The sequence below is a fragment of the Sapajus apella genome, unplaced genomic scaffold, assembly GCF_009761245.1.
Source record: "Sapajus apella isolate SASKATOON/1434 unplaced genomic scaffold, GSC_monkey_1.0 scaffold10, whole genome shotgun sequence".
Taxonomy (NCBI): Eukaryota; Metazoa; Chordata; class Mammalia; order Primates; family Cebidae; genus Sapajus; species Sapajus apella.
Window position 1 is genome coordinate 10338988 of NW_022436950.1, and position 25140 is coordinate 10364127.

Below are 25140 nucleotides of genomic sequence, written 5' to 3' on the forward strand. Positions count from 1 at the left end.
AATAAATACATGACAAATGCTGTTTGGCTTCATCGCTAATAACAGATGACAGCCTCTGGAACACTCCATGATGAAAAACAGGGACCACATCATTTGCTCATCTATCTACATCCTTGTTTATCATCAACTAACATTTATGGATTAATGACTACGTGTAGGACACTGTGCTCAGAACTGGAAATTCAAAGACATATCAGGCCCCAATCCCTGACTTTAAGAGATTTTTAGCCTCTAAACAAACATGTCGTACTCATTATGTAACTCAGATAAATCTTGTTTCATGTCCTAGTCTTGTTCATAAAGTCACATTCAAGTAACCGCCCCCACAAAGTAAAACACTGTATATCTTTACTCATCTTTTTGAGGGATCATGTATAAGGGTGGGAAAATGCATTCCTATTGTGCAGGAAAAAATTGCATCCTCCTTATCTCCTCCTTTCTGTTCTCTTAATAGTCTCCATATATTTGGCACCTGCTTTCTTAAATTCTCTTTCCCACTATCCAAGTCGGCTTCCCAATGTCTCAGCCTTTGAGGCTTTTCTTTCCTTTCTCTTCCTGTCCTTCTCCTTTAGCACTGTGCTTTGTATGTCACTGTAGCCTCTCTATTTGCTTTTAGTTCTTCTGTCTATCTCCTTCATTACTTGGAATCTCCACTGCAAAGAACTGGGAGATGACCCAGCAAGCCAGTCTTTCTCCCTTTCAAGCTGAAGTGAGGGGCAATTGCTACCATTCATGTAACATGTAATTGTTGCTCTCGTGAGACGTTAATGATTTTGAGATTTTTTTGCACATCAAGAGATCAATCAGAAGGTCAAGGAGTGTCTATTCAATATTAGATGAACTGTACAGTCAATTTGAATTCATATCACAAAGGAAGAGTGGTCACCAAAGGGCAAATGAAGCCTTTAGACTTGAGGTGTATCTTGAGCTTGGCCTCGAACTGAAGAGCAGGTATGAGAGGCAAAGGCATTCAGGGTAAGCGGGAGTGGTGTGAAGAACAGTAAGAGAGGGAGAATGCTCCGTTCAGAAATAATAGGACCATTTGGCTAGGGCAGTGGATTTCAGTAAGAAAGTTATAGAAAATTAACAAGGGGATAGGATGTGACAGCCAGAATGCAAAGGGGGGTGCATGCTGTGTTGAGATCTGTACGTAGCTTGTAGGCAGTGGTGATGAAGGGTTTTAAGTAGGGGAGGCGGTGCTGGTGGTGGCTGTGGTGAAGATATAACATGGGGAGCGTTGTGAATTAGCTTTTGGTGGTGAAATGAAGGGTCAGAATCTGGTAGGTAGAAGTGAGAGCAAAAAGCAGGCCCATGGACACTGTCAAGGTTGACTCTAGACGTGCTTGTGCGTGAGGGAAGCACTGAGAACAAGGCAGTATCAAGAGGACAGACACCAGGGTTTCAGGTGGGGAGGTCTCATTAATGGAAATATACCAAGTTAGAAAGGCTGTTTTCTGAAAAGAACTGCTGTATTGCGTTTGGATGCATTTTTGGCATTCAGCAGGTGGATAGAAGTGTAAAACCCCAATTCAGGGGGAGGCCAGGGCTAGAAGTTGAGTGCAGAGGTGGGAGTCTCCCGTAGGGAGGTTAGAATGGAAGCTGCTGGGGAGGAAGGAACACACAGATTGAAGGCATGGGGAGCGGAGAGAGGGGATCTGGGTAAATGCGAGTGTTGAGCTGTGTGTAGCACATGCGAGGAGAAAGTGAGCCAGCCAAAGAGGAGTAAGGGAGAGGCTGAGCTGGAGACAGATGGTGAGAGGGAGTGGGAGGGGAAAAGCAAATCCCAGACGGAATTTCAAGGTTTGAGATTTTAGCGGTAAGTAGATTTCAATGGCGGTAAACTCTGAGTGTGGTTTCCCTCTTCTGATGAGTCAGTTTCCTCCTTCCTGACCATCAGAACCAGGCCTGGGCATCATTCTTGACTTTGTTCTTTCCCACATCTATTTATCAGAAGGACATTCAGGCTCAAATGTCAACAGATCGCAAATCTGACCTCATTTCTCCACCTCCACTGCTACTAACATGGCCCAACCCCCAGCCTCCCTCACCTAGGTTATTGCAGAAGCCTCCTCACTGGCCTCCCCGCTTCACCCCTGCCCCTACAACTGAGACTGTATTTGGGGAGGGCCATTTTATGTCTCATCTCTGCTCACAATCCCGCAGTGGCTCTCATTTCCCCCGGAGCAGAGGCCAAGACTTAAACACAGACAGAATCTGACATGTCTGCCCCATAATTCTCTGATCCTGGTTTCTCCTCCTCTCCCCCTTGCTCCCATCAGTTCCAAACCTTCCCAGGCATTCCTGTGCCTTGGCTTTTGCACTGACCACCCCCTCCCCTGGGCTCCCCCTGCACCTGCTTTACCTCTTTGTTTACTCTTCACCTTCTCAGTCTAACTGCGACCCCTGCTTCTCTTCACTCATGTCCCTAATATTCCACTTGCCTGTGCCTTGCTCTTTTCCCCATAGAATATACCACTTTCGAATTTTTTTTTTTTTTTTTTTTTTTTGAGGCAGAGTTTTACATTTGTTGCTCAGGCTGGAATGCAATGGTGGGATCTCAGCTCACTGCAGGCTCCGCCTCTAGGGTTCAAGGGATTCTCCTGCCTCAACCTCCCATGTAGCCTGGATTGCAGGCGCCCGACACTGTACCTGGCTAATTTTTGTATTTTTAGTAGAGATGGGGTTTCACTATGTTGGTCAGGCTGGTCTTGAACTCCTGACCTCAGGTGATCCGCCAGCCTCAGCCTCCCAAAGTGTTGGGATTACAGGCGTGAGCCACCGCGCTCAGTCCACTTCCTAATATAGACTATAACATCTATTTATTACCTGTCTCTCTTGCTGGAATGTAGGCACAGTGAACGCAGGGAACTTTGTGTGATTTGTTTACTGTTGCATCGCAATCACTTATTTCAGTATCTGGTTCATAGTAGGTAGGTGATAAATGTTTACTGAGTACATTCGGTAAATATTGAATTCCTGGTAAATAGTCAGGAGGAATTATTTTGTAAATGTGGAAACCGAACTCCAATTTGTTTATGGGAAACAACCAAAAAAACAGCAAGCAAAGGTGATAAGCAAGAGTCTCACGCAGTTGAATGTCCAGGGCTGGATCTGGCTTCAGCAAGTTACAGCCAGCAGGCGTCAGACAGCTCTCCTGGAAGAACATTACGGCCCTCTGAAAAGTTTGGTTTGAACTTGTTTTAGATTTTGTGCATCTGATCATATTTTGTGGAATACCTTGTCGAGATGCTCACATCCATCGACATCCATCCCTATCCATGCACACATCCCTAGGAGCACCGATGTGAGTGCAGTGAGCCCTCCGCATCTGCGGATTCCACATCTGCTGATTCAACCAATCATGGACCAGAAATATTTGAAAAAACAATAAATGTAACAATGAAAATAATACAAATAAAAAACCCATATAGTATAATAACAGTTTACATAGCACTTACCTTCTACTAGGTATTATAAATAATGTAGAGATGATTTAAAGTGTATCTGAGGATGTACATAGGTTATATGCAAATACTACTCCATCTCATATAGGGAACTTAAATTTTTTTTTTTTTTTTGACATGGAGTCTTACTCTATTATCCAGGCGAGATTGCAGTGGCTCGATCTTGGCTCACTGTAACCTCTGCCTCCCAGGTTCAGATGATTCTCCTGCCTCAGCTTCCTGAGGAGCTGGGACTACAGGCATGAGCCGCGTGCCTGGCTAACTTTTGTATTTTTAGTAGAGTCAGGGTTTCACCATGTTGGCCAGGATAGTCTCAAACTCCTGACCTCAAGTGATCCACTCGCCTTGACCTCTGAAAGTGCTGGGATTACAGGCATGAGCCACCCCATTCAGCCTATATAAGGGACTTGAACATCTTCAGATTTTGGTATCTGGGGGTTTCCTGGAACCAGTCTCCTATGAATCCTGAGAGATGACTGTATATACAACCACAGATGCATATTCATGTATATGCACACATATAGATACACATCCATACATAGGCACACACATACAGAGATGCACAGACATGTGTATGCATATATGTTGTTTACAAGATTTAATACGTATAATAGATCATTATAAAAGAATATAGCTTGGGGCCAGGCATAGTGGCTCATGCCTGTAATCCCAGCACTTTGGGAGGCTGAGGTGAGAGGATTGCTTGAGCCTAGTTGTTCGAGGCCCGCCTGGGCAACACAGAGAGACCTCATCTCTACAGATAATTAAAAATAAATAAATAAATAAAAGGAAACATATAGCTTGGACCATGCAAAAGCGAGTGTGTAGGTCAGTAGGGATGCATAAAAGAAACAATTGGTTTGCAAAGAAACATTTAGAATTAGAAATAATGCTATAATTATAATAATGAGGGCATGGTATAAATAGTTAATATCCATGAATACAAAGCAATAAATAAAAAATTTTCTATTAGTGCAATACTTGTATTTTATAAATCATTTCCTTTAGAATATTAAAGTGTAATTGACTTCTACAGATATGCCTGAATCCAAAGCCTGCTTTTCCTACTGTGGAGTCAGGTCTCTCTTCTCTGCTGCAAGCAGCCCTTACCAAGGCAGGGGCCTACAAATGACATTAGAAATGGAAACTAGGAGCTGGGCACAATGGCACATACCAGTAATGCTAGCTACTCAGGAAGTTGAGGTGGGAAGATTGCTTAAGCCTAGGAGTTCAAGTCCAGCCTGAGCAACATAGTGAGACACCATCTCTAAAGAAATTAAAACAATAAAAAATAAATAAAATGAAAGCAGGGGCCTCTGGAGCACCGCTTAAACAAAAAAGTGGAAACTAGAAAAGCATGAAATCTACTTGATATGTTTGATAATTTTTTTCTTTCTTTAGAAGAGGAACAAAGGTTCATTTTTGTTTAATTTTCACATCTCCATCTTTTATGCTGTGATCACCCTGTTGGATAGTCAATGGTGAAGGCGGTCGTTCAAACACACTGAGATTGGGATTTTGGTCAGTAAAGACTGTAAGGGAGAGGGATTGAATTTTTAATTTGCTGCATTGTCTATTACAGAAAGAATTGATGATCAGATAGTGGTGCAAGGCTTTCGCAGAGACTGAGGCGGAATAAAATCTGTTCTGGACAGATAAGGGAGACTCTTTTCAGCCTACTGAGCCGACAGTCACACTGATTTAGAGAATTTAATTTCAGGAGAGAGCTGATTGGGAACAGGAACAATCAGTAATTCATTATTTTGTGGTAAACCCTCAAAGCAGGATCGGTGGCACTGTTCATGGTCTGCAGCAAGGCATGGTTTAGAATGTGGCCTTCTACCTAAGTTGGCTTGGGGCTCTGTGTTCAGGGCATGTAATCCTGGTTAAGGTTGAAGCTGCTTTGCTCTGTGGTCAGCTGTTTGGGTGGCTGCCTGCACTGAAGCTGTTAGCCAGCTGGTTCTCATCACTGCCAGCTTTCTTTTCTGGGTTCTTTGTTTCTCTGCCACTTTGTCTCTCTTGTATGCTCATATTTGCCATCACCACAGTCAGCTCACTTACACTCTTGTATTTATGTGTTCACATATCCCTCCTTCTCTTTCACAATGTATTCCGAGTGCCTACTGAGCACTAGGCACCTGCTTGGCGCTGGTGGTAGAGCATGAACAAATCAGACAAAAGTCTCTGCTCTCATGAGTCACAGGTTTTAGTGGGGTGGCAGAATGAATAGAAAATTATAACTGTGATCAGCACACTGTGCTATGACTATAGTTGATAATAAAAATATAACCTTATGTAAGGGGGTTCACTACCTTGAAGAAAGACGATTAGGCTGAGATATTAACTAGGCATTGGAGAAAACCCCTTGTAGGCAGAAAGTTGGATCTTTGTGAAAAGCCCTGTGGTTGGAGAGGGCACATAGTATTAGAAGAACTGCAACAAAGCCATGAGGCTGGAGCTTGGAGAGGAAGGAGGAAGGTGGTGAAGAGATAGCGTGGGTCAGACATGTTTGGCTGCAGAGGCCATGATAAGATCCTAGTGGCAATGAGGAGCCATTGAAGGGAAGGAGTTGAAAAACACATTTATCCTGGTGTAGGATCCCTGTGAAAATATATGCGTTTTAATTTTGCAGAAAAAGACGTCATCCCTAAGTTAACAGCTTCCATATCGGGCCAACAGGCATCTGGGGGAGCAGGTAAACCCACAGGTGTCTTGGAGCCTCAGTTACAATTGATTAAATTAACTCTTTAGGCAATTATGAGTCACGGCAGATTCTAGGTATTTGTGAGCCTGATGGGAGAGAGGCTGGGTGCCAAAGACCTTTCTGGAACGCCAAGTGGATAAAATAAGGAAGACTCCCTGAGAGCTTCTTGAGGCCTGAGGTTGAGGTGTGACAGCACCCTTGATGCAAATGCTAATATGAACTAGAAATAACCTAGGCTGAGTCAGAGTCAACCTTCCTATATGTCTACAATTTTTCCTTCTCTCAAATCATGGTGCACCACTGGGGCTTTGTTGCAATACATTGGTTAGTTCTATTTTTACTGCAATAAATACATGTACTGAAAAATAAAGTTGTTACGCGTGATTTAAGAAGCAAATGCAACCCAAATTAGAAATCTCACCAAACACTTGAAAATTCAGGTAACTTCTTTCTTATGACCTTGATCACTTAAACTTGGGATTTTAAATCAAAGCGGAGCAAAGAGCTGTACTAGAACAAAGACAATTGAAAGATCATATTCACAGCGCTTGCAATAGCCAGGCAGGTAAACATGTCAATCAACAGCTTTTCATGTTAGCTCATCTGAAGACCTGATTCCCTGACTCCCTAACATTTATGAAGTCATCTTGCAGCCCAATTAGCTGTGCATTTAAAATCTCCCATGGCCTCTCACATCAACACAGAGAAGTGATTATTATTTTGGCATTCATAGTAATGCCATGAATTGGGAGGCTTTCACTGAATATTAATGACCAGATGTGGTGGGCGATTGGATCTGAGTGCTACAGTAATTTAAAATTGATTTACTAGCACTTGATAAGTTGAAACTGTACTGGTGAGAGATAAAGTGATACAATTTGAATTGATTATGAAAAGGTGATCAAACAGACATTGAAAAAGAGATTAAAGAAGCTTAATTGTGTATTCTGTGCAAGCCGGCAAAATTTCAAAGGAAAGTGCAAATTAATTTTTATGTTCTACCAATGGCTATTCAGAAACTGGAGTATTAAAAAGGTGTCCAATAATGTGTTTTTTACAGGCAATGAGAAAATATTTTTGCTAAATGGAGATTACTTAATGTGAGAAATAGGCATATAGGGAGATTTGACAGATCTAGTTGTAAATTTTGCATCAAAAAAGGACTTTATAATTTGAATATTTTTATACCATTATGCCAACCAATCTCTCTTGTATTAGTTTCTGGTTATGCTTTTTTTTTTTTTTTTAAGTTCTGGGGTAAATGTGCAGGGTGTGCAGGTTTGTTACATAAGTATACACGTTCCATGGTGGTTTGCTGCACCCATCATCCCGTCATCTACATCAGATATTTCTCCTAATGCTCTCCCTCACACACCCCACCACAGGCCCCAGTGTGTAATGTTCTTCTCCCTGTGTCCATGTGTTCTCATTGTTCAACTCCCACTTATGAATGAGAACATATGGTGTTTGGCTTTCTGTTCTTGTGATAGTTTGCTGAGAATGATGGTTTCCAGCTTCATCCATGTCCCTACAAAGGACATGAACCTATCCTTTTTTATAGCTGCATAGTAGTCCATGGTATATATGTGCCACATTTTCTTTATCCAGTCTATCATTGATGGACATCTGGGTTGGTTCCAGGTCTTTGCTATTGTGAATAGTGCTGCAATAAACATACATATATATGTGTCTTTATAGCAGAATAATTTATAATCCTTTGGTATATACTCAGTAATGGGATTGCTGGGTCAAATGGTATTTCTGGTTCTAGATCTTTGAGGAGTTGCCACACTTCTTCCACAATGGTTGAACTAAGTTACATTCCCACCAACAGTGTAAAAGTATTTCTATTTCTGCACATCCTTTCCAGGATCTGTTGTTTTCTGACTTTCTAATGATTGCCATTCTAACTGGTATGAGATGGTATCTCATTGTGGTTTTGATTTGCATTTCTCTAATGACCAGTGACGATGAGAGTTTTTTCATGTTTGTTGGCCACATAAATGTCTTCTTTTGAGAAGTGTCTGTTCATATCCTTCACCCACTTTTTGATGGGGTTGTTTTTTTCTTGTAAATTTGTAGTTTCTGGTTATACTTTTTAAAAAAAGTCTTTCAGGTTCTATGAATTGTAGTCATATCTTGTTTATTCACATATTTTTTACAACATTAAGTAAAAACCTAGAGCCTGGGCTTTTTAAAGGAGAGATGGGTCATGAATTTTTCAAAATGACAGATAGTAAAAGCCATTTACTTACATTTGAATGTATGGTATACTTTTATTTGGACATTATTTTAAAATTCTAGCAATAATTTTTAAAGACTAGCAATCATTTAAGCAAATTCCATTTCAGGGGTTTGACTTGAGAAGGGCTTGGTTAGAGGACTCTCTAAATGACTTCTGAGCTTTCATCCTGGCATTACTCTTTTCTCAGGGGAACAAACTTTTCAAGAACCTCTTCCTCAGACTTATAATAATTCAAAGTTCCTCTTAGGACCTGCTATAGATTGAGTTTTTATGTCCTCCCCAAATTGATATGTTGAAATCCTAACACCCAATACAAGGAGTGTTTGCAGCTGGGGCTTTTGAGAGGTGATGAGGTCACAGGGGCAGAGCCCTCATAAATAGGATTAGTGCCTTAAATAGGAAAGAGACCCCAGAGAGCTCCATCACCTCTCCTGTCATGTAAGGATACAGTGAGAAGATGACCATCTATGAGCCAGGAACCGGCCTTCGGCAGACACTCAACCTACTTGTATTTCCCAGCCTCTAGATCTGTGAGCAATACATTTCCTTTGTTTTAAAGCCATCAGTTTATGGTCGTTCATTACAGCAACCCAAACACAATAAGCTAAGACTCCATTTTAAATACATGTTGGTCACCGATGTTGCTGGTGATGGGGTGATGATGTTGATGGTTATGGGGTGAGGATGATGATGATGTCAGTGATGATTTATAGTGTCCTTATGTAATGTTTGCACTTTCCTAAAAACTATGCTGATATTAAGACCTTTAATCATAACCACCACCCCAGGAAATAGATAGTGCTATTATTTCTGTTTTAGAAAGAAATAATCCAAGGCATGAAGGGTGTAACGAACTCTCTCAAAGTCACAGAGCTGTTGAGAACTCAGGCCATATGGTGGCAGAGCCTGGTGCTATCTTTCCATTACCCTTGTATGAGCACAGGATCCTGTTATCTCATTTAAATTTTCATAGTAAAGCCATTAATCAGGAAGCATTCATTAATTATGAATTAATGAATACATATCGTAGGCAATTACCACTTTTGTGATGTGAAACATACTCGATACAGAATACATAATGTGTTAAAAATCAAATTATAGAATGTACATGTTTATATGCATATTTCATGTATCCCTATATAATCAGAGGAATGACATTAGATACTTTTGCTAAGTTGATGCTCCCCTCCTCCCTATTCAATATAAAGTGAGCCACCTTGATGACTACCCTGCTTTGCCACTGCTAAGGCAGAGGATGGAGAAGGGGATGTGATGGAGTTAGTATTTTGTGTTTATGACTCTATGTAGTAGCTAATGGTGATTCCATCTGGGCCAGATGGCAGAGGTGATAGGATGTGAACCAGGAGGAGTTTTGTGTGATTCATTTACAGGCCTGTATTGTTTAGGGAATAGGATAAGCTGTTGTGATAGAGAGACCTCAAATACAGTGGCCTGAACAAGCTACAAGTTAATTTCTTCCCCCTATTACCATCAAGAGGTAGTTGGCCTAGGACCGATGGAAGACACTTGTGTACTCTCAGCACACGGATTCCATCTCTGGATGCAAACTGGCTGTCCCAGCTGTCACCGTCACTTTGGCATTTTAGCCAATAGGAAGGGGCACATACTCGGTCCTTATAAACGTATAACACAGCATTGCTGAACTCGGTTTCACTGGTCACTGAGGAGAAACGTATTCTAGCTGGGTGGTCCAGTTCACAGCAAAAACTCCACATTCCATTATTATAGCATGTGAGGAGAATGGATATCAGTAGGCAATTAGTGGTTATTCCCACAGTTCAAATATTCAACTGGGACAAATGGTTTGACTTAGGACATATACTTTAGTATAATATTAATGGAGAGAGGAGTGTGGTAGGGTGAAGACCATCTTGAACAAAGGAATATAGCACTGTGGCCAATGACGCTTTACTGTGGGAATAGAAATTTCTTTTGGAAAAGTGTAGAATATCAGTCTAGGAAGGACTCTCAATATAGGAGAGTGATTTTTTTTTGTTCACTTTTTAAGCCTGTATTTTGATGTTAAATAAGTTTTAGCATTTTATCTGCTGAATGAATAGAGAATGTACCTGAGAATACTGACAAAGTAGGAAAGTAGTTGTTAAGGATCACTATATTTGACAGTTTGTTGAGAAAAGTCAATCTATCTTCAGGTGATAGCAAGTTGGTTGTATGTTTGCTAGGATATCATCACATTATCTCTACAATTTTTTTCCCTAGAGCAAATGATATTACTTAATATGTAATTTTCATAATCATTTGGCTAGGTATAATCTACCTGATGGTTTACATGAGTGACAAGGATAAAAATATTTGGACTGTTGCTGGGATGCACTGCTGTGTCTTCTAATTTGGAAAGCATTTTTGGCTATACCTTACTTAGGAACCCAGAGAAAATGAGAGATTCTGTATGGGTCAGTTTTCCAAAAAGTGATTTGCTCTTTTAAGCACCTAAACTTGCCTTCCAAGCAAGCAAACAAATCACAAGTAACTTTTAGATGGAAACTTTTAAGAGCCTTTTTTTTTTTTTTTTTTACAAAAAGTGAAGACTCTAAATGAAATTCTGGGATGGTTGGTGTGACCAGGCAAGTGACATTCTTCAGTGAATGAGGCATAACTGTGATAGTCCATGGGTGTGGGGATACTTTTTTAAATCCTTATTTAATGTCCCCACCCTTTACCTCCTAGTTTGGACTGCATTCTGCTTAGTTGAAATGGAAGGGAAGCCGAGTCCACACAGCTGAGGCATGTTAGTAAGCCTCGTGTAATCACTGCTGCTCTGGACTGGGTCCTGGCTCAGGTTTGCTCTCAGCATCAAGCAATTTTTGCACCTGGCCTGACATTGTCAAAAGATGATTTATTTCTCCAGTTTTGTTTCCCAGCCCACAAGTATTGAGTCACAAATCCAGGGGGATCCCGACCGGCTTATTATCTTTGCACCGACCTCATCCTACCTTCTGAGGGAGTCGGCACAGGTGTGCCGTTTCACCCCTGCCTCCAAGGAGTAGGATGTGGGATTGTGGGTGTTTGCCTTCCCCATGCCCGGGTTAATGCAAAGTCCCTGGGTCTCCATCTAGGGATGGAATCTGTGATATTGCAAACCTTTCTTGCCTATCTGGTGCCAGCCATGGGACTTCGTGGACTGTGAACAATTTTTACAGGTTATTGGTTTGTGCCAAATGACTTGTTGAGTTTTAGTAGGAAAACTCAGCACAATCTGTTTCCAACACCTACTGCTCAAGTATTTATGGTCAGAATTTCTATTTTCCATGTATGCTTTCCCTTTAACAGAAAAGAAAATAGTCTTTAGCCAAATGACTGAAGTGAGAAAAGCAAATCCCATTTGCTATTAATCCCAATGAGGTGTTAACTACAAAGTCCATTTAAGACCCCTTAGTGTTAATATTGAAGGAGACAAGCAGTAAAACCAACAGGTAATGGCCTGAAGCCCAGTGTTTTGTGCTTCCACTGATGCTTGACCACTTCATTCCCGAGATACTAACTGGAGCCCCTTTTGGTTGCTCTCAGCTTTGCATTTGCACCAAGGGAGGTGGGCTTGGCAAAGTCTTGATTTTAAAAGGGCCATAATGATGGCAGAACATTTCATTGCCATCCTAATGAGCACAGCTTGGAGTTGTGGGCAAGGGCAGAGCAAGAGTGGTTATTTGTGTGTTAGGGGAGCAGCGAGGGAGGGGAGTGGAAATGGAGGGAGAGAGAAAGAAACCCAACTTTTCTTTGTCATCATAACCAGTTACTCAAGGGTGCTAACAGATTCCTGGATAATCTTTGGAGACAGTTTCCCTTCATTACAGTTTTAAACTCATTAGGGAAATCACCCAGTTGTGTAGCAAATAGAAGTGAACCTCTCAAGTCCAGCACTGTCATTTTTCCTCATCCCTCTTTCCTTCCCTTTTTTCTCTCTTTTTTCCTCCAGCATCTAAATGTTGAGTTGAGCTGTGTAGAGTCTTGGAGGCTTTTCTTCTTCCTTGTGGACCAAAGTCTCCCTCTTCCATGCTAACGTTGCTGAAGATCTGACCTCTTGAAGCTGTTTATGTTCTTTGGGTCACAGAGATCTTGTCTTTCCTTATAACTCTGCATTGGGAAAATCATGAAGATATTTATGTTTTAGTTTATTTTTCTAGTATGACCATGGTCTGATAGCTAGGCCAGACTGTTTAGATTATGGCTGTCAGACTGTAGAGCTTGGTTCTGGGTCTTGTCACCCTCTATTCTCTCCCTCAGTGCACTTTCCCTGTCCTAGTGGTTTTCATACCATCCATATTCAGATGAATGCCACCCTGGAATCTTCAGCCCTGATGTTTCGAACTACCCATGTTCTATGTGAAACCACCAACTTGAATGCTTCCTTTAGAGGTCTCTCCAATTTAGCATGCTAACGATGGAAATCTTGACTCACTTGCCTACCACCATGCCCCCACAAAGTTGCTTAAACTATGTGTAATTTCTTCCCTTCCCTTATACCTCACAGCCAATCCATATGAAAGTCTTGTTTGTTCTTTGTGGTTTGTGGTCTTTGAAAATGCACCAATCATGTGTTATCCTCCTGCTTAAAACTCTTCAATGGATTTCCATAGTGCTTGGCAAGGAATCCACATCTTCACTAAGGTTCATAAGACCCGTTGTGGTCTGGCTCCCCCTGCTTCTCTGTCCTCAGCTAAGATACTGGTCACTGGAACTCTGTCTGACACACTGACCTCCCCAGCTCTTCTTGCTGACTCATTCTTGCCTTCAGGGCTCAACCTAAATGCTACCTCCTACCTGGTGCTCAGCAAGCATCTGTTGAACATTGAATGAATGGACTCAGCTCTTCTGCCATCCTACACTGCTCTCCCTCCAACCCCATCCTTCAGCCTAGTCCTTACATGGACTGCGTCATCTGCCCATTTTGGGTGCCTCTGTGTTTCAGCCTCATAATTGGAATCACAGACTTAGACGGTATACACTTATGATTTAACCAAAGGTTTTTAATAAAAACTTTGAAATAACTCTAATTTTATATTTTTTGTGGGTTGCAGTGAGGAATATAAGGTTATAAAAATCAAAAGATCATTGCAGCACAGTTTACAATAGCAAAGACCTGGAACCAACCCCAATGCACACCGATGATAGACTGGACAGGGAAAATGTGGCACATATACACCATGGAATATTATGTAGCCATCAAAAACGATTAGTTCGTGTCCTTTATAGGGACATGGATGAACCTGGAAACCATCATTCTCAGCAAACTGACACAAGAGCAGAAAATCAAACACTGCATGTTCTCACTCATAGGCAGGTGTTGAACAATGAAAACACATGGACACAGGGAGGGGAGCATCACACACTGGGGTCTGTTGGGGGGAAATAGGGGAAGGACAGTGGAGGGTGGGGAGTTGGGGAGAGATAGCATGGGGAGAAATGCCACATATAGGTGAAGGGGAGGAAGGCAGCAAATCACACTGCATGTGTGTACCTAAGCAATAATCTTGCATGTTCTTCACATGTGCAATAAACCTAAAGTGCAATAAAAAAAATCAGAAGATGACAGAATGCCTTTTTATAACAAAAGGTGTAAAAACCTTTGAATTTTTTTTCACAGAAAGCCTTTCTTTTTTTTTTTTATTTAAAAAAAAACTTATATTTGAAGTTTGGGGGTATAAGTGCATGTTTGTTGCATAAACTTGGGTCATGGGGGTTTGCTGTACAGATTATTTCAGCACCCAGGTATGAAGCCTCGTGCCCATTAGTTATTTTCCCTGATCCTCTCCCTCCTCCCACCCACCACCCTCCAAAAGTCCCCAGTGTATGTTGTTCCTCTCGATGTGTCCATGTATTCTCATCATTGAGCTCCCGTTTATAAGTGAGAACATGCAGTATTTGGCTTTCTGTTCTTGTGTTAGTTTGCTAAGGATAATGGCCTCCAGCTCCATCCATGTCCCTGCAAAGGACCTGATCTCATTCTTTTTATGACTACATGGTATTCCATGGTGTAAATGTACCACATTTTCTTTATCCAGTTTATCACTGATGGGCGTTTAGGCTGATTCCATGTCTTTGCTATTGTGAATAGCACTGCAGTGAACACACATGTGCAAGTATCTTTATAATAGAACGATTTCTATTTCTTTGAGTATATACTCAGTAATGTGATTGCTGGGTTAAATGGTATTTCTGACTTTAGGTCTTTGAGGAATTGCCACTGTCTTCCACAACAAGCCTGCATTTGCTTTCCTCCATTTGGTCTTCTGTATTAGTGCCCCCCACGCCGTTTCTTTTCTGTCTCACTCAGTATCTATCTTATGGTTTGGTTTTCTTTTCCCATCACCCTGCTTAGCCTTTCTTCCTCTTTTCCTCTCTCTTCTTTTGCCTTTTCTTCTTTCTTTTATACGTCTCTTCTTTCTATTTCTCTTTCTTGCTTGTAATTCACAGCAGGCTTTATTGGGGCACCTTCATTGCCTCCTATGCAGCACCGGTTCTTGAGCCTAAAAAGACGATGAAAGTGCAGGTGTTGACAAAAGCCCATTCTCAAACAGCTTCATAAATGCATCCAGACTGTCATTCTCATTGCTCACCAGTTTTTGTCTCTGATTAGTTGGTCTGTGGACCTTAGAATTCTGAATATGAAGACAAGCCTTTCTATACAGACCTCTATGCAGCAGCAACTCTGCCACGTATATTGACTTCTTACTGGTAAGGAAGAGAAGAGAAAAAAGTGAGCGTGTGCTCTACATTTCTTATATAGTGTGTTGAAAGTGTCTGTCAGTTTGAGTGCTGTGTCAAAGAACTCACACTGGCTTTTCAACAACTCTCAAAGGATCACTCTTTTATAAAGCTCCGAAGAATTTCCTTCTTTTGAATGAATTCTATTTCATTTCAGATTCTTCCTGCAGCCCCTTTGTAAGGGGCACAGCTCCTGCTCATGGTATGTGGAATTTCCTGAGGGTTACTTTGCTTCTGACCTAGCTGCAGTTTGATGAAAGTTAAACCGGACAGTATTACTTTTCATTATAAGAAAATACAGGCATTTTTCCCCCTAGATATGATCAAAGGGAGGTACAAACAACTTACTGAAATGACATTTTTACCTGGAAGGAGCCCCCCAGCCACTGTTCTCATTGTATGAGCAGTACATTGCTGCAAATAACATGATTGTCCTGTTGATCCACTTTAGGGGATTAGGTAAGATAATTAGGAGTTACACGGGAATGTGTGACACGCTGTTGCAAAGACTGATTTCTTTAATCATCTATTAACAGATTTTAGAACCAAAATACAGTCTTAATAGCAAATAAAGCTAATACAGAAACCGTTTTCAGAGTTGTCTCTAAGAACTTCAGAGACTTATGATGAACTTGTGAGTATCGATTTTGTCTAAAGATGGCATCACCTAGATTTCAAAAATAGATGAGTAAAATATGCTAATTTTAGGTGTGCATAAGGTTGCCTTTAATTCGAAGTGATTGTTACTTTAATAGTAATACGAATCACTCATGTAACTTAGATTAGTTTTTTTTTTTTTTTTTTTTTTTTTTTTTTTTGAGATGGAGTCTTGCTCTGTCGCCAGGCTGGAGTACAGTGGCATAACCTTGGCTCACTGCAACCTCCGCCTCCTGGGTTCAAGCGATTCTTCCGCCTCAGCCTCCCGAGTAGCTGGGACTACAGGTGCATGCCACCACACACGGCTAGTTTTTGTATTTTTAGTAGAGACAGGGTTTCATCATGGCGAGAATGGTCTCGATCTCTTGACCTCGTGATCCGCCCACCTCGGCCTCCCAAAGTGCTGGGATTACAGGGGTGAGCCACCGCGTCCGGCCTAGATTAGTTTTTGTACCAGACCAGTGGTTCTTAACCGGAAGCACACATCAGAATTACTTAGGGCATTTTTCACGAAAACATGCCTGCCAGGGATCCATCTAAGATGATTCTGAATCACTTGCTTTGGGGCCTGAAAATACAGACTTTGAAAAAGTTCTTTCAAGATTTTGAAGCTACTAATTTCAACACTAGTTAAGAACTACTACTTTTGCCTGAAAGTTTGGAGTGGCAGAAACCAAGGGTGACTTACCTTTGTAACCTTAGAATCTACAATGGTGTCTCGTTGGTGGATGTGAGTTCAGTAAGTATTCATCAAGGAAATGGAAGCAAATTACCTAGAAAACTATACCTTGTATATTTTTAACTTCATATTCATTTGCATTATTGCTGGTTAAGTCTAATAGCTGAATGGAACTTTAAAACTAATCATTGGAAGAAAGCCTTGTCTATATCATTTTAGACTATTATGTGGTCTAAATGCTTGGTGAGCATTTTAAGATCTGTATCATCTCTTATGGTATGGATCTTAAAAAATAATTTGATGTGAAACTAGAGAACAAAGCAAAGGTATGAAAATACCTTAATAACTGATATCTGATTTTATCTTTATTGTTTTATGTGTAAAAGTGTCACTTGGAATAAGAACTGGTAACGTCCCAGCATTCTAGCAGGCTCCATTCATTTCTCTGTCAAAGGTAATCACCAGTTGGTAAGCTTTTTTTTTTTTTTTTTTTTTTTTTTGTAAACTGGAATTTATACATCAAAATGATTGCTGTTCTTCAAAGTGGACATATTGGATGATACAATTTAAAAACTTTCATTTGGGAATTGCCTTTGATGCTTTGGCTATTAATGTACCTGTATTTTGACTTCCTACTCACCACTTGTCTAAGACTTTTCCCTTGCCATCAAGAAAGCTTCAGTAAAGGTGGTATAAGAAGCCACCCAAGATGCAAAATGGTCAGGAACAGTACGTGATGTTTTATGCCTGAGCACAGATAGACATGGTAGAGCTCAGGGTGGGCAGGAATATGGAGGAAAAGCTCATCAATAAGGTGGGCTCTGAGCTGGATCTCACTGGCTGTAAGACTGGAAGAAGGAGGAGTATTCCCCACAAAGGGAGAATTGTGGAAATCTTTACAGAGTTGGGGTGAACAAGATGTGAAAGACTGCTGGGAGACGTAAAAGCTGTCTACATGGTTCCTGACCATAGCAGAGGAAGTAGAAAGCACCACAGAAGATACATTTTTGCCTAAATCATTAATTTCATTACTTTCCAAAGCCAGTTTAAATAGTTTTCAGTAAAAAATCTTAGGCAGAAGGCAGCTAGTTCTCTATGGACATAAAGTACCATTCTATGTCAGACCTGTGGTGCCTCTTTACTGAGACATCAAGAGACATTTGTCTCCTAATGCTCTACTTGGTTGAGGAATGTGTCCACTCACTCTGACTTTTATTAATCTCCTGTCACAACCTTGCTGCCCATGAATTAATTCCCTCCCTCCCTTCCCCTTTTCTTCTTTCTTTTCTTTTCTCAGGGTCTCACTCTGTCACCCAGGCTGGAGTGCTGTGGCGCAATCATGGCTCACTGCAGCCTCCCCTTCCTGGGCTCAAGTGATCCTCTTGAGTAGTTGGGACTACAGGTGTGTGTGCCACCACGGCCAGCTATTTTTTAATTTTTTTTTAGATGGAGTCTTACTCTGTCACCCAGGCTGGAGTGAAGTGGCACGATTGCCCACTGCAACCTCCGCCTCCCGGGTTCAAGTGATTCTCATGCCTCAGCCTCCCAAATATAGGAACATTCCATGATGCCCTGCTAATTTTTCTATTTTTAGTAGAGATGGGGTTTAACCATGTTGGCCAGGCTGGTCTCAAACTCCTGGCCTCAAGTTATCTGCCTGCCTTGGACTCCCAAAGTGCTAGGGTAATGGGAATGAACCATTGTGCCCGGCCATTTTAAAAGTTTTTAGGGACCAGGTTTCACCATGTCACCCAGGCTGGTCTTGAACTCCTAAGCTCAAGTGATACTCCAGCTTCAGCATCCCAAAGTGCTAGGATTACAGGTGTGAGCCACCATGCCTGGCTGAATTGAACTTCATACTGCTTTTTTGAATCCATCTTCTGCCTGTTAAAAACATTCCTGGTGGCTAGGCACTGTGGCTCACACCTGTAATCCCAGCACTTTGGGAGGCTGAGGCAGGCGGATCATGAGGTCAGGAGATTGAGACCATCCTGACTAACACATCTCTACAAAAAATATTAAAATTCAAACAAATTAGCTGGGCATGGTGGCACATGTCTGTAGTCCCAGCTACTTGGGAGGCTGAGGCAGGAGAATTCTTGTGCCTGGGAGGTGGAGGTTTCAGTGAGCTGAGACTGTGCCATAGCACTGCAGCCTAGGTGACAGAACAAGACTTCATCTCAAAACACAAAAACAAACAAAAAACAAACATCCCTGACATTGATGTAAGACTTTGCAGATATACCGTCTCCAGCTGCTCCCTGGGACATTAAGTGCAGGGTGACTATATTTTCCCACTCCCTGAGAGAGTCTCACTTTATGCCTGTGTCCAGGTGTAATTATAAAAAGTTGCATTTTGAAAGCCATCTTAGTTTTGAAGATAAATTCTTTGGTCAGCTTATTTGGGATATTATTCCTACTTAAGACATTTCCAGAACATTGTCTTAGTACCTTTTACGGGTAATGGGGGAACGTTTCTCCTAGATACTTGAGGTGTTAATCATACGTTGTTCATTTACATTCTGGTCTGGTTAAAGTCATAGCCATGTCTTCCTTTGTCCCAAGGAGAATCAGGGTAAATGTTTTCCAAAGCCTCAGTGATGGGATTTGAGGGACCTCACAGGCCTGAGATAAATGCTAGACAATTATGAATAGAGTTGTCATTGGCAGTATCTGTTTTCTCAGCCAGTACATGGCCCACAGGAGAAACTGGCATGTGCAGTAGAGGCTGAAGAACGGAGGAACCTGTAGCTTTTCACAGGGTGTTTGCCTGGGGCTCCTAAGCCACATAGGAACCCATCTGCCCTGGCATGGCAACTAGCATGGGCAGGCTGGACATGTCAGTTTCTCATTTGGCACAGTTCCTCGGGTTCTTCCTTGATGGGTTCCCTTCACCAATCTTTAGTCTTCGGTTTGTTCCATTTTTGGTCTTATCCCTGCCCTTTGTCTTGTCTCCACTGCTCCACTGTGTTCCTCTGCCTAGTTCTCATGAGATGACATCTTTGCTGGGCTTTTTTCTCTCCATATATAAGTGCCTTTGATTTCCTGACTTCTAAAAGGAGACACCTCTCCCCCTAATTCTGCATAGAATGTGGGGAACTGGCTTAGCTTTAACAAGATTTCACTGAATGCCCAAGAAATACACAGGTATAACCCAGGGGTCAACTAACCACAGCTACTGTAAGCAGTTCTGAGAGCTAGAGGACCTCATCGGGTTTGTGCCAACCCCTTGGCACTAAAGGGATCTCCAGGAATCACTGCACCTCAGAATCCCATCCAGAGGGCACAGATTCCTTTTGCTCCTCAATTCAAAGCCTGCTTTATTTTTTTTTGCCACAGGATGGCCCCTGTTTAGCATTGTAAATGGTGGGTATCGACTCTCTCTCACCTCTAGCATGCAGTGGCCTGGATGAGGTAACCCTGGTGGTTCTTCATGCATTGGCGTATTTCCAAAGCAAATGGCCACAGCAATTGATTTCATCCAGGTGGCCTTGTTGCAAGCTTGGGACAATAGCTTTTTATAGTCCTCTGCCCAGATGAAGGAGAAGATGGGGTCTAGCTAGACCTAGCTTCTAAAGCTCCTGGGAGCAAATATATGGGCTCAAAGCCACACAAAACAGTATAGGCAGATGATGGTATGGATCCCAATTTAAGAGAACTCCACTTGTATTGGTCAGTTTTCACACTGCTACAAAGACATACCCGAGACTGGGTAATCTGTAAAGGAAAGAGGTTTAACTGACTCACAGTTCCACAGGGATTGGGAGGCCTCAGGAAACTTACAATCATAGTGGAAGGGGAAACAAACATGTCCGTCTTTCTATGGTGGCAGCAAGTAGAAGTGCTGAGAAAAAGGGAGAAGAGCCCCTTATAAAACTGTCAGATCTCATGAGAACTTGCTCACTATCATGAGAACAGCATGAGGGTAACCACCCCCATGATTAAATTACCTCGGACTGGGTCTCTCCCACCACACATGGGGCTTATGGGAACAACAATTTAAGATGAAATTGGGGACACAGCCAAACCATAGCACCACCCTCCAGTGGTGTGGGATTACAGCCGTGAGCCACTGTGCCAAGCCTATATATACTTATTTAAGGTAGGCACTTCCTAATAATCTTTTTAGAGGCTCAATCTGTTTTCAGAAGGATTTTTAGTCATTGTAGATATTTGTGATATCATTTTTATATCTTCCCCAAAAGATGTAAAACAAACAGAAATAGCCCAGAGGCCGTGAGAGAAGTCTTACATTTATGAAAACATTTTCTTCTTGACAGAGTTTCACTCTTGATGCCCAGTCTGGAGTGCAATGGCGTGATCTTAGCTCACCACAACCTCTACTTCCCAGATTCAAATAATTCTCCTGCCTCAGCCTTGCTGAGTAGCTGGGATTACAGACTCATGCCACCACTCCCAGCTAATTTTGTATTTTTAGTAGAGATGGGGTTTTTCCATGTTGGTCAGGCTGGTCTCGAACTCCTGACCTCAGATGATCCAACCGCCTTGGCCTCCCAAAGTCCTGGGATTACAGGTGTGAGCCACCGCGCCTGGCTTAAAACTTTTAAAAGAAGTATGAAAAAGGAAACAATGTAGGAAGCCTGTCTTGACTTTTTAGCCAAATTTCTCAAAATACCCATTTCTTTAAAAGTGTGAAAAGCGACCCTGAGTGTGTCAAGCAATACTTTGAGTAAACCTGTGATAATAGGCCTTAGGAATGTGCAGCACCTTAGTGTGCAAGGAATTCTAAATTGAGAACATTGAAAATATTTGGGAAGTTTTGCTAATTTGTTGTCAACAGAAGCAGCATGTTGTCATGTGACCATCAGTTAATGAAGTGATACTAGGTATCATACAAGCAAGGTGAACCAGCTTAGGCTCTGTTTCTGTCCAGTTAATTATTATTGTTCAATGCAACGTACTTATAAGAACAAATGGTGAGGAAATGTATAAAGAAGGTGACCACAAAGTCATTTTGGGACTGTGTATTCTAGATTTCAGGTTATTAATATTTTTCCTAACCAGTCAAAGCCTGTTTGAAGTTGTGATGCCTGGACTATAATAATCTAAACAAAAAAGTTGATTACGAATATTTAAAATATGCATAAAATTGGCCAGGCATGGGGGGTTCATGCCTGTAATTCTAGCACTTTGGGGGGCTGAGGAGGGAGGATCATTTGAGGCCAAGAGTTTGAGACCAGCCTGGCCAGCATGGTGAAACCCTGTCTCTACTAAAACTAGAAAAATTAGCTGGGTATGATGGTGCACATATGTAATCCCAGCTACTTGGGAGGCTGGGGCATGAGGATTACTTGAACCTGGGAGGTGGAGATTGCAGTGAACCAAGATTATGCCACTGCACTCCAGCCTGGGCCACAGAGTGAGACTCTGTCTCAAAAAAAAAAAAAAAAAAGAAAAGCATAAAACTATGGAAATGAATATAAGATTTCATTGTACACAAGATTTAATAAATGTTTTGCAGTATTTGCTCTATATATTATTAATAAAGTTAAATAAAATATTATAGGCTGGCTGTGGTGGCTCATGTCTATAAACCCAGCATTTTGGGAAGCCAAGACAGGCAGATCACTTGAGGTCAGGAGTTCAAGACCAGCCTGGCCAACATGGTGAAACTCCGCCTCAATACAAAAATTATTGAGGCACGATGGTGGGTGCCTGTAATCTCAGTTACGTGGGAGGCTGAGGCAGGAGGAGATCACATGAACCCAGGAGTCAGAGGTTACAATGAGCTGAGATTGCCTCACTGCACTCCAACCTGGGCAGCAGAGCAAGACAGGCTACCACGCCTGGCCATAACCGTGTTACTTAATGCTTCATAGATTTCAATATTTATAGAAGTATAAATAACGTTGAGAAAAAAGCAGTTTGCAAAAAGAATTCTTCATATATTCTGACAGCTAAGCATTTGCTGGTTATATGCGTTATAAATTTTATTTTCAAGCCTGTGTCTTGTCTACCATCTTTTTTTATGGTAGCTATGTATGTATAATTTAAAGTTGGGTAAAGTTAAATTGATTATCTATTCTTTATGGTTATTTTGCATCTTGTTTAATAAATCCTCTGCCTTCAGATCAATGAAATATCTCCCTATATTTTCCGCTTGAAGTTTTAAAGGTTTTTAGTTCTCATTTAGCTCTTTTAAGCCATCTAGATTTACTTTTGTGCAGTGTGAGGTATGAGGGATCCAAATATACTCTTTTTCCTGGTAATGGAGATCATTTCAGTTGCCCTAGAATAAATTATTTTCTCTACCTTCTCCCCACTGACTCCTTAGTAACTCCCTTGGTCTTAAAAACTTTTTGTTGTAAAACTATCTATGAATGTGGCTTCGTAATGTTGAGAATTTTAAACTTTTGCTCTTGACAGAGCGATGAAACTTTTAAAAATCGTATTCATGAGTTTTGATATTTTGTTTTAAAATTAAAAATTAGATACAAATGAATGTTCATATTAGAAAAAATGCTCACAGTGAAAATAATTTAATCATCGATGGAAAAGTACTTACAGTATTTATTTCTCCTTTCCAGTTAGAGGCTATGTTTATTCATCTATTTATTCCATATTTATTGCCACCTACTATGTATCAATAGCTGCCCTAGGACATAAACATCATCCAATGACAAATATGGCGTGTCAGTGATACTGCAATCCATATTCAACCATGATCAGTCCCATTGTATTAGATGGCTAAAACTATATGGCCTAACTTGATAATGTGCAGCCAGACTGGTGATCAAGTAAGATGAATATCTTACTAATTATCAGTAAACCCAACAGAGAATGTGTGTCCATGCTGCTTTCCCATTCCAAGGAGACTGAGCCTAGGGCATGTGATCACTGGGTGGGGCCTTTGAGGATTTCCAGTACTCGTGACTCTGAAGTAGCCAGGAGGAGGAGGACTTGGGTCATGCGGGCAAGCTGCTGTTTGGGAGAAGTCTGGAGTTCACAAGCAGAGGTTGAATTCTAAGACACCAGCACAGGGATGGAATTGAGAGACAAAGCAGCCCTCAGAGGGCAAGGGTCGGGGCAAAGCGAAAGAATCTGTGGTGGTGGCTCACGTGCCCGCTGCTGGTTTTGCTTGGCTTTAGGTGTTTTTCGTGAGGCTCGGGAGGGCCAGCCTGCCCTAAAGCCCTGAGGTCTGAGTGGATGGTGGTCATGGGCTTTATTCCAGTGCCTCACTGCATTGTGTTCTGTCAGACTTAAGTGCTGCCTACACTAAATTCATAGTCTTGTAGAAAGGTTGTTGGTAGAGCTTTCAACACACTGCCTTTAAAAAGGAGGTGCTTGGTAATTTCCTTTTGTCTCATTTTCTTTCAGGTTTTGTGAATGATTCTGTTACTAAGTCTATTGTGGCTTTGCGCTTAACTCTGGTGGTGAAGGTCAGCACCTGTGTGCCCGGGGAGAGCCACCCAAATGACTTGGAGTGTTCGGGAAAAGGAAAGTGCACCACGAAGCCGTCAGAGGTAAGGGGATGTCTGGTAGCTTGTAAATACACACATCTACGTGAATATTTACCCGGATAAATACATAAGTATATATGTGTTCTTACCCCTTTCATCCTTGATATATCTATCTATCTCTATCTATCTATCTATCTATCTATCTATCTATCTATCTATCTATCTAAGTCTATTATCTGTCTGTCTGTTATCTATCTATCTATCTATCCCTCTATCTGTCAATCCATATCAAGCCACATTGATACATAAATTCTTTTTTGTTTTTAAGATGTGGTCTGGCTCTGTCACCTAGGCTGGAGTGCAGTGGCATGATCTTGGCTCACTGCAACCTCTGGCTCCTGGGTTCAAGTGATTCCTCTGTCTCAGCCTCCCGAGTAGCTGGGACCACAGGTACACACCACCATGCCTGGCTAATTTTTGTATTTTTAGTAGAAATGGGGTTTCTTCAGGCTGGCCTGGAACTCCTGGCCTCAAGTGATCCTCCCACCCTGGCCTCCCACAGTGCTGGGATTACAGGAATGAGTCACTGTGCCCGGCCTGATATATAAAATGTAACCATCACATTCTCTCTATTTTTCGAATTCCTTGTTGCCCCCTTTCAACCCAATTAAATCCCTTTCTCATAAACTTAAGGGAGTAGTTTGAAATGGTGGTTGGAATTAGGATGTGAGTATTTAGAGACATCAGGGCTGAAGATTTTAGTTTGGGACTCATCTGAATATGAATGGTATTAAAATGACTGGGATGGGGAAATTACACTGTATACATTAGCAAGAGTGGAAGGGAAGGAAACAAGCACATTTGCTAAAGAAGCCCCCCAAATGTATGGCTTCAATTATATGCCAGTATGCAACATGTAGATATTTAAATCTCCACATGATTTTCAAAGTAATTGGAATACATTTGTATAGTGATCCTCTTGCTTTGGTATAAAGTAGAGATTTTTGTGAGAAGTAGTGGTCATTATATCCATTACTACAGGAAAGAGAAATGGAAGAAAGAAAAGGTAAACAGAGCCACTGACTTGCCCGTTTTGGGGACCATTGTGTGCCAACATGGTAATTCCCTCCTTAGTCTTTGCATTTCCCTGGCGATGATAATAGAGTTACAGATGTCAAAGGGAAGTAAGAGAAGGAACAGAAAAGAGGCATGGATGAGAAGATTTT

The 25140-nt window shown here is 41.5% G+C and overlaps 1 protein-coding gene across 1 annotated transcript in view; it reads left to right on the forward strand.

Moving 5' to 3' along the window:
• The window catches only part of DNER (delta/notch like EGF repeat containing), a 369484-nt gene that overhangs the window by 147467 nt on the left and 196877 nt on the right, over positions 1-25140 (forward strand). The window contains exon 5 of the mRNA XM_032277988.1: positions 23832-23977. Within this exon, the coding sequence (XP_032133879.1) occupies positions 23832-23977 (146 nt within the window). The remainder of the gene's footprint in view (positions 1-23831; positions 23978-25140) is intronic.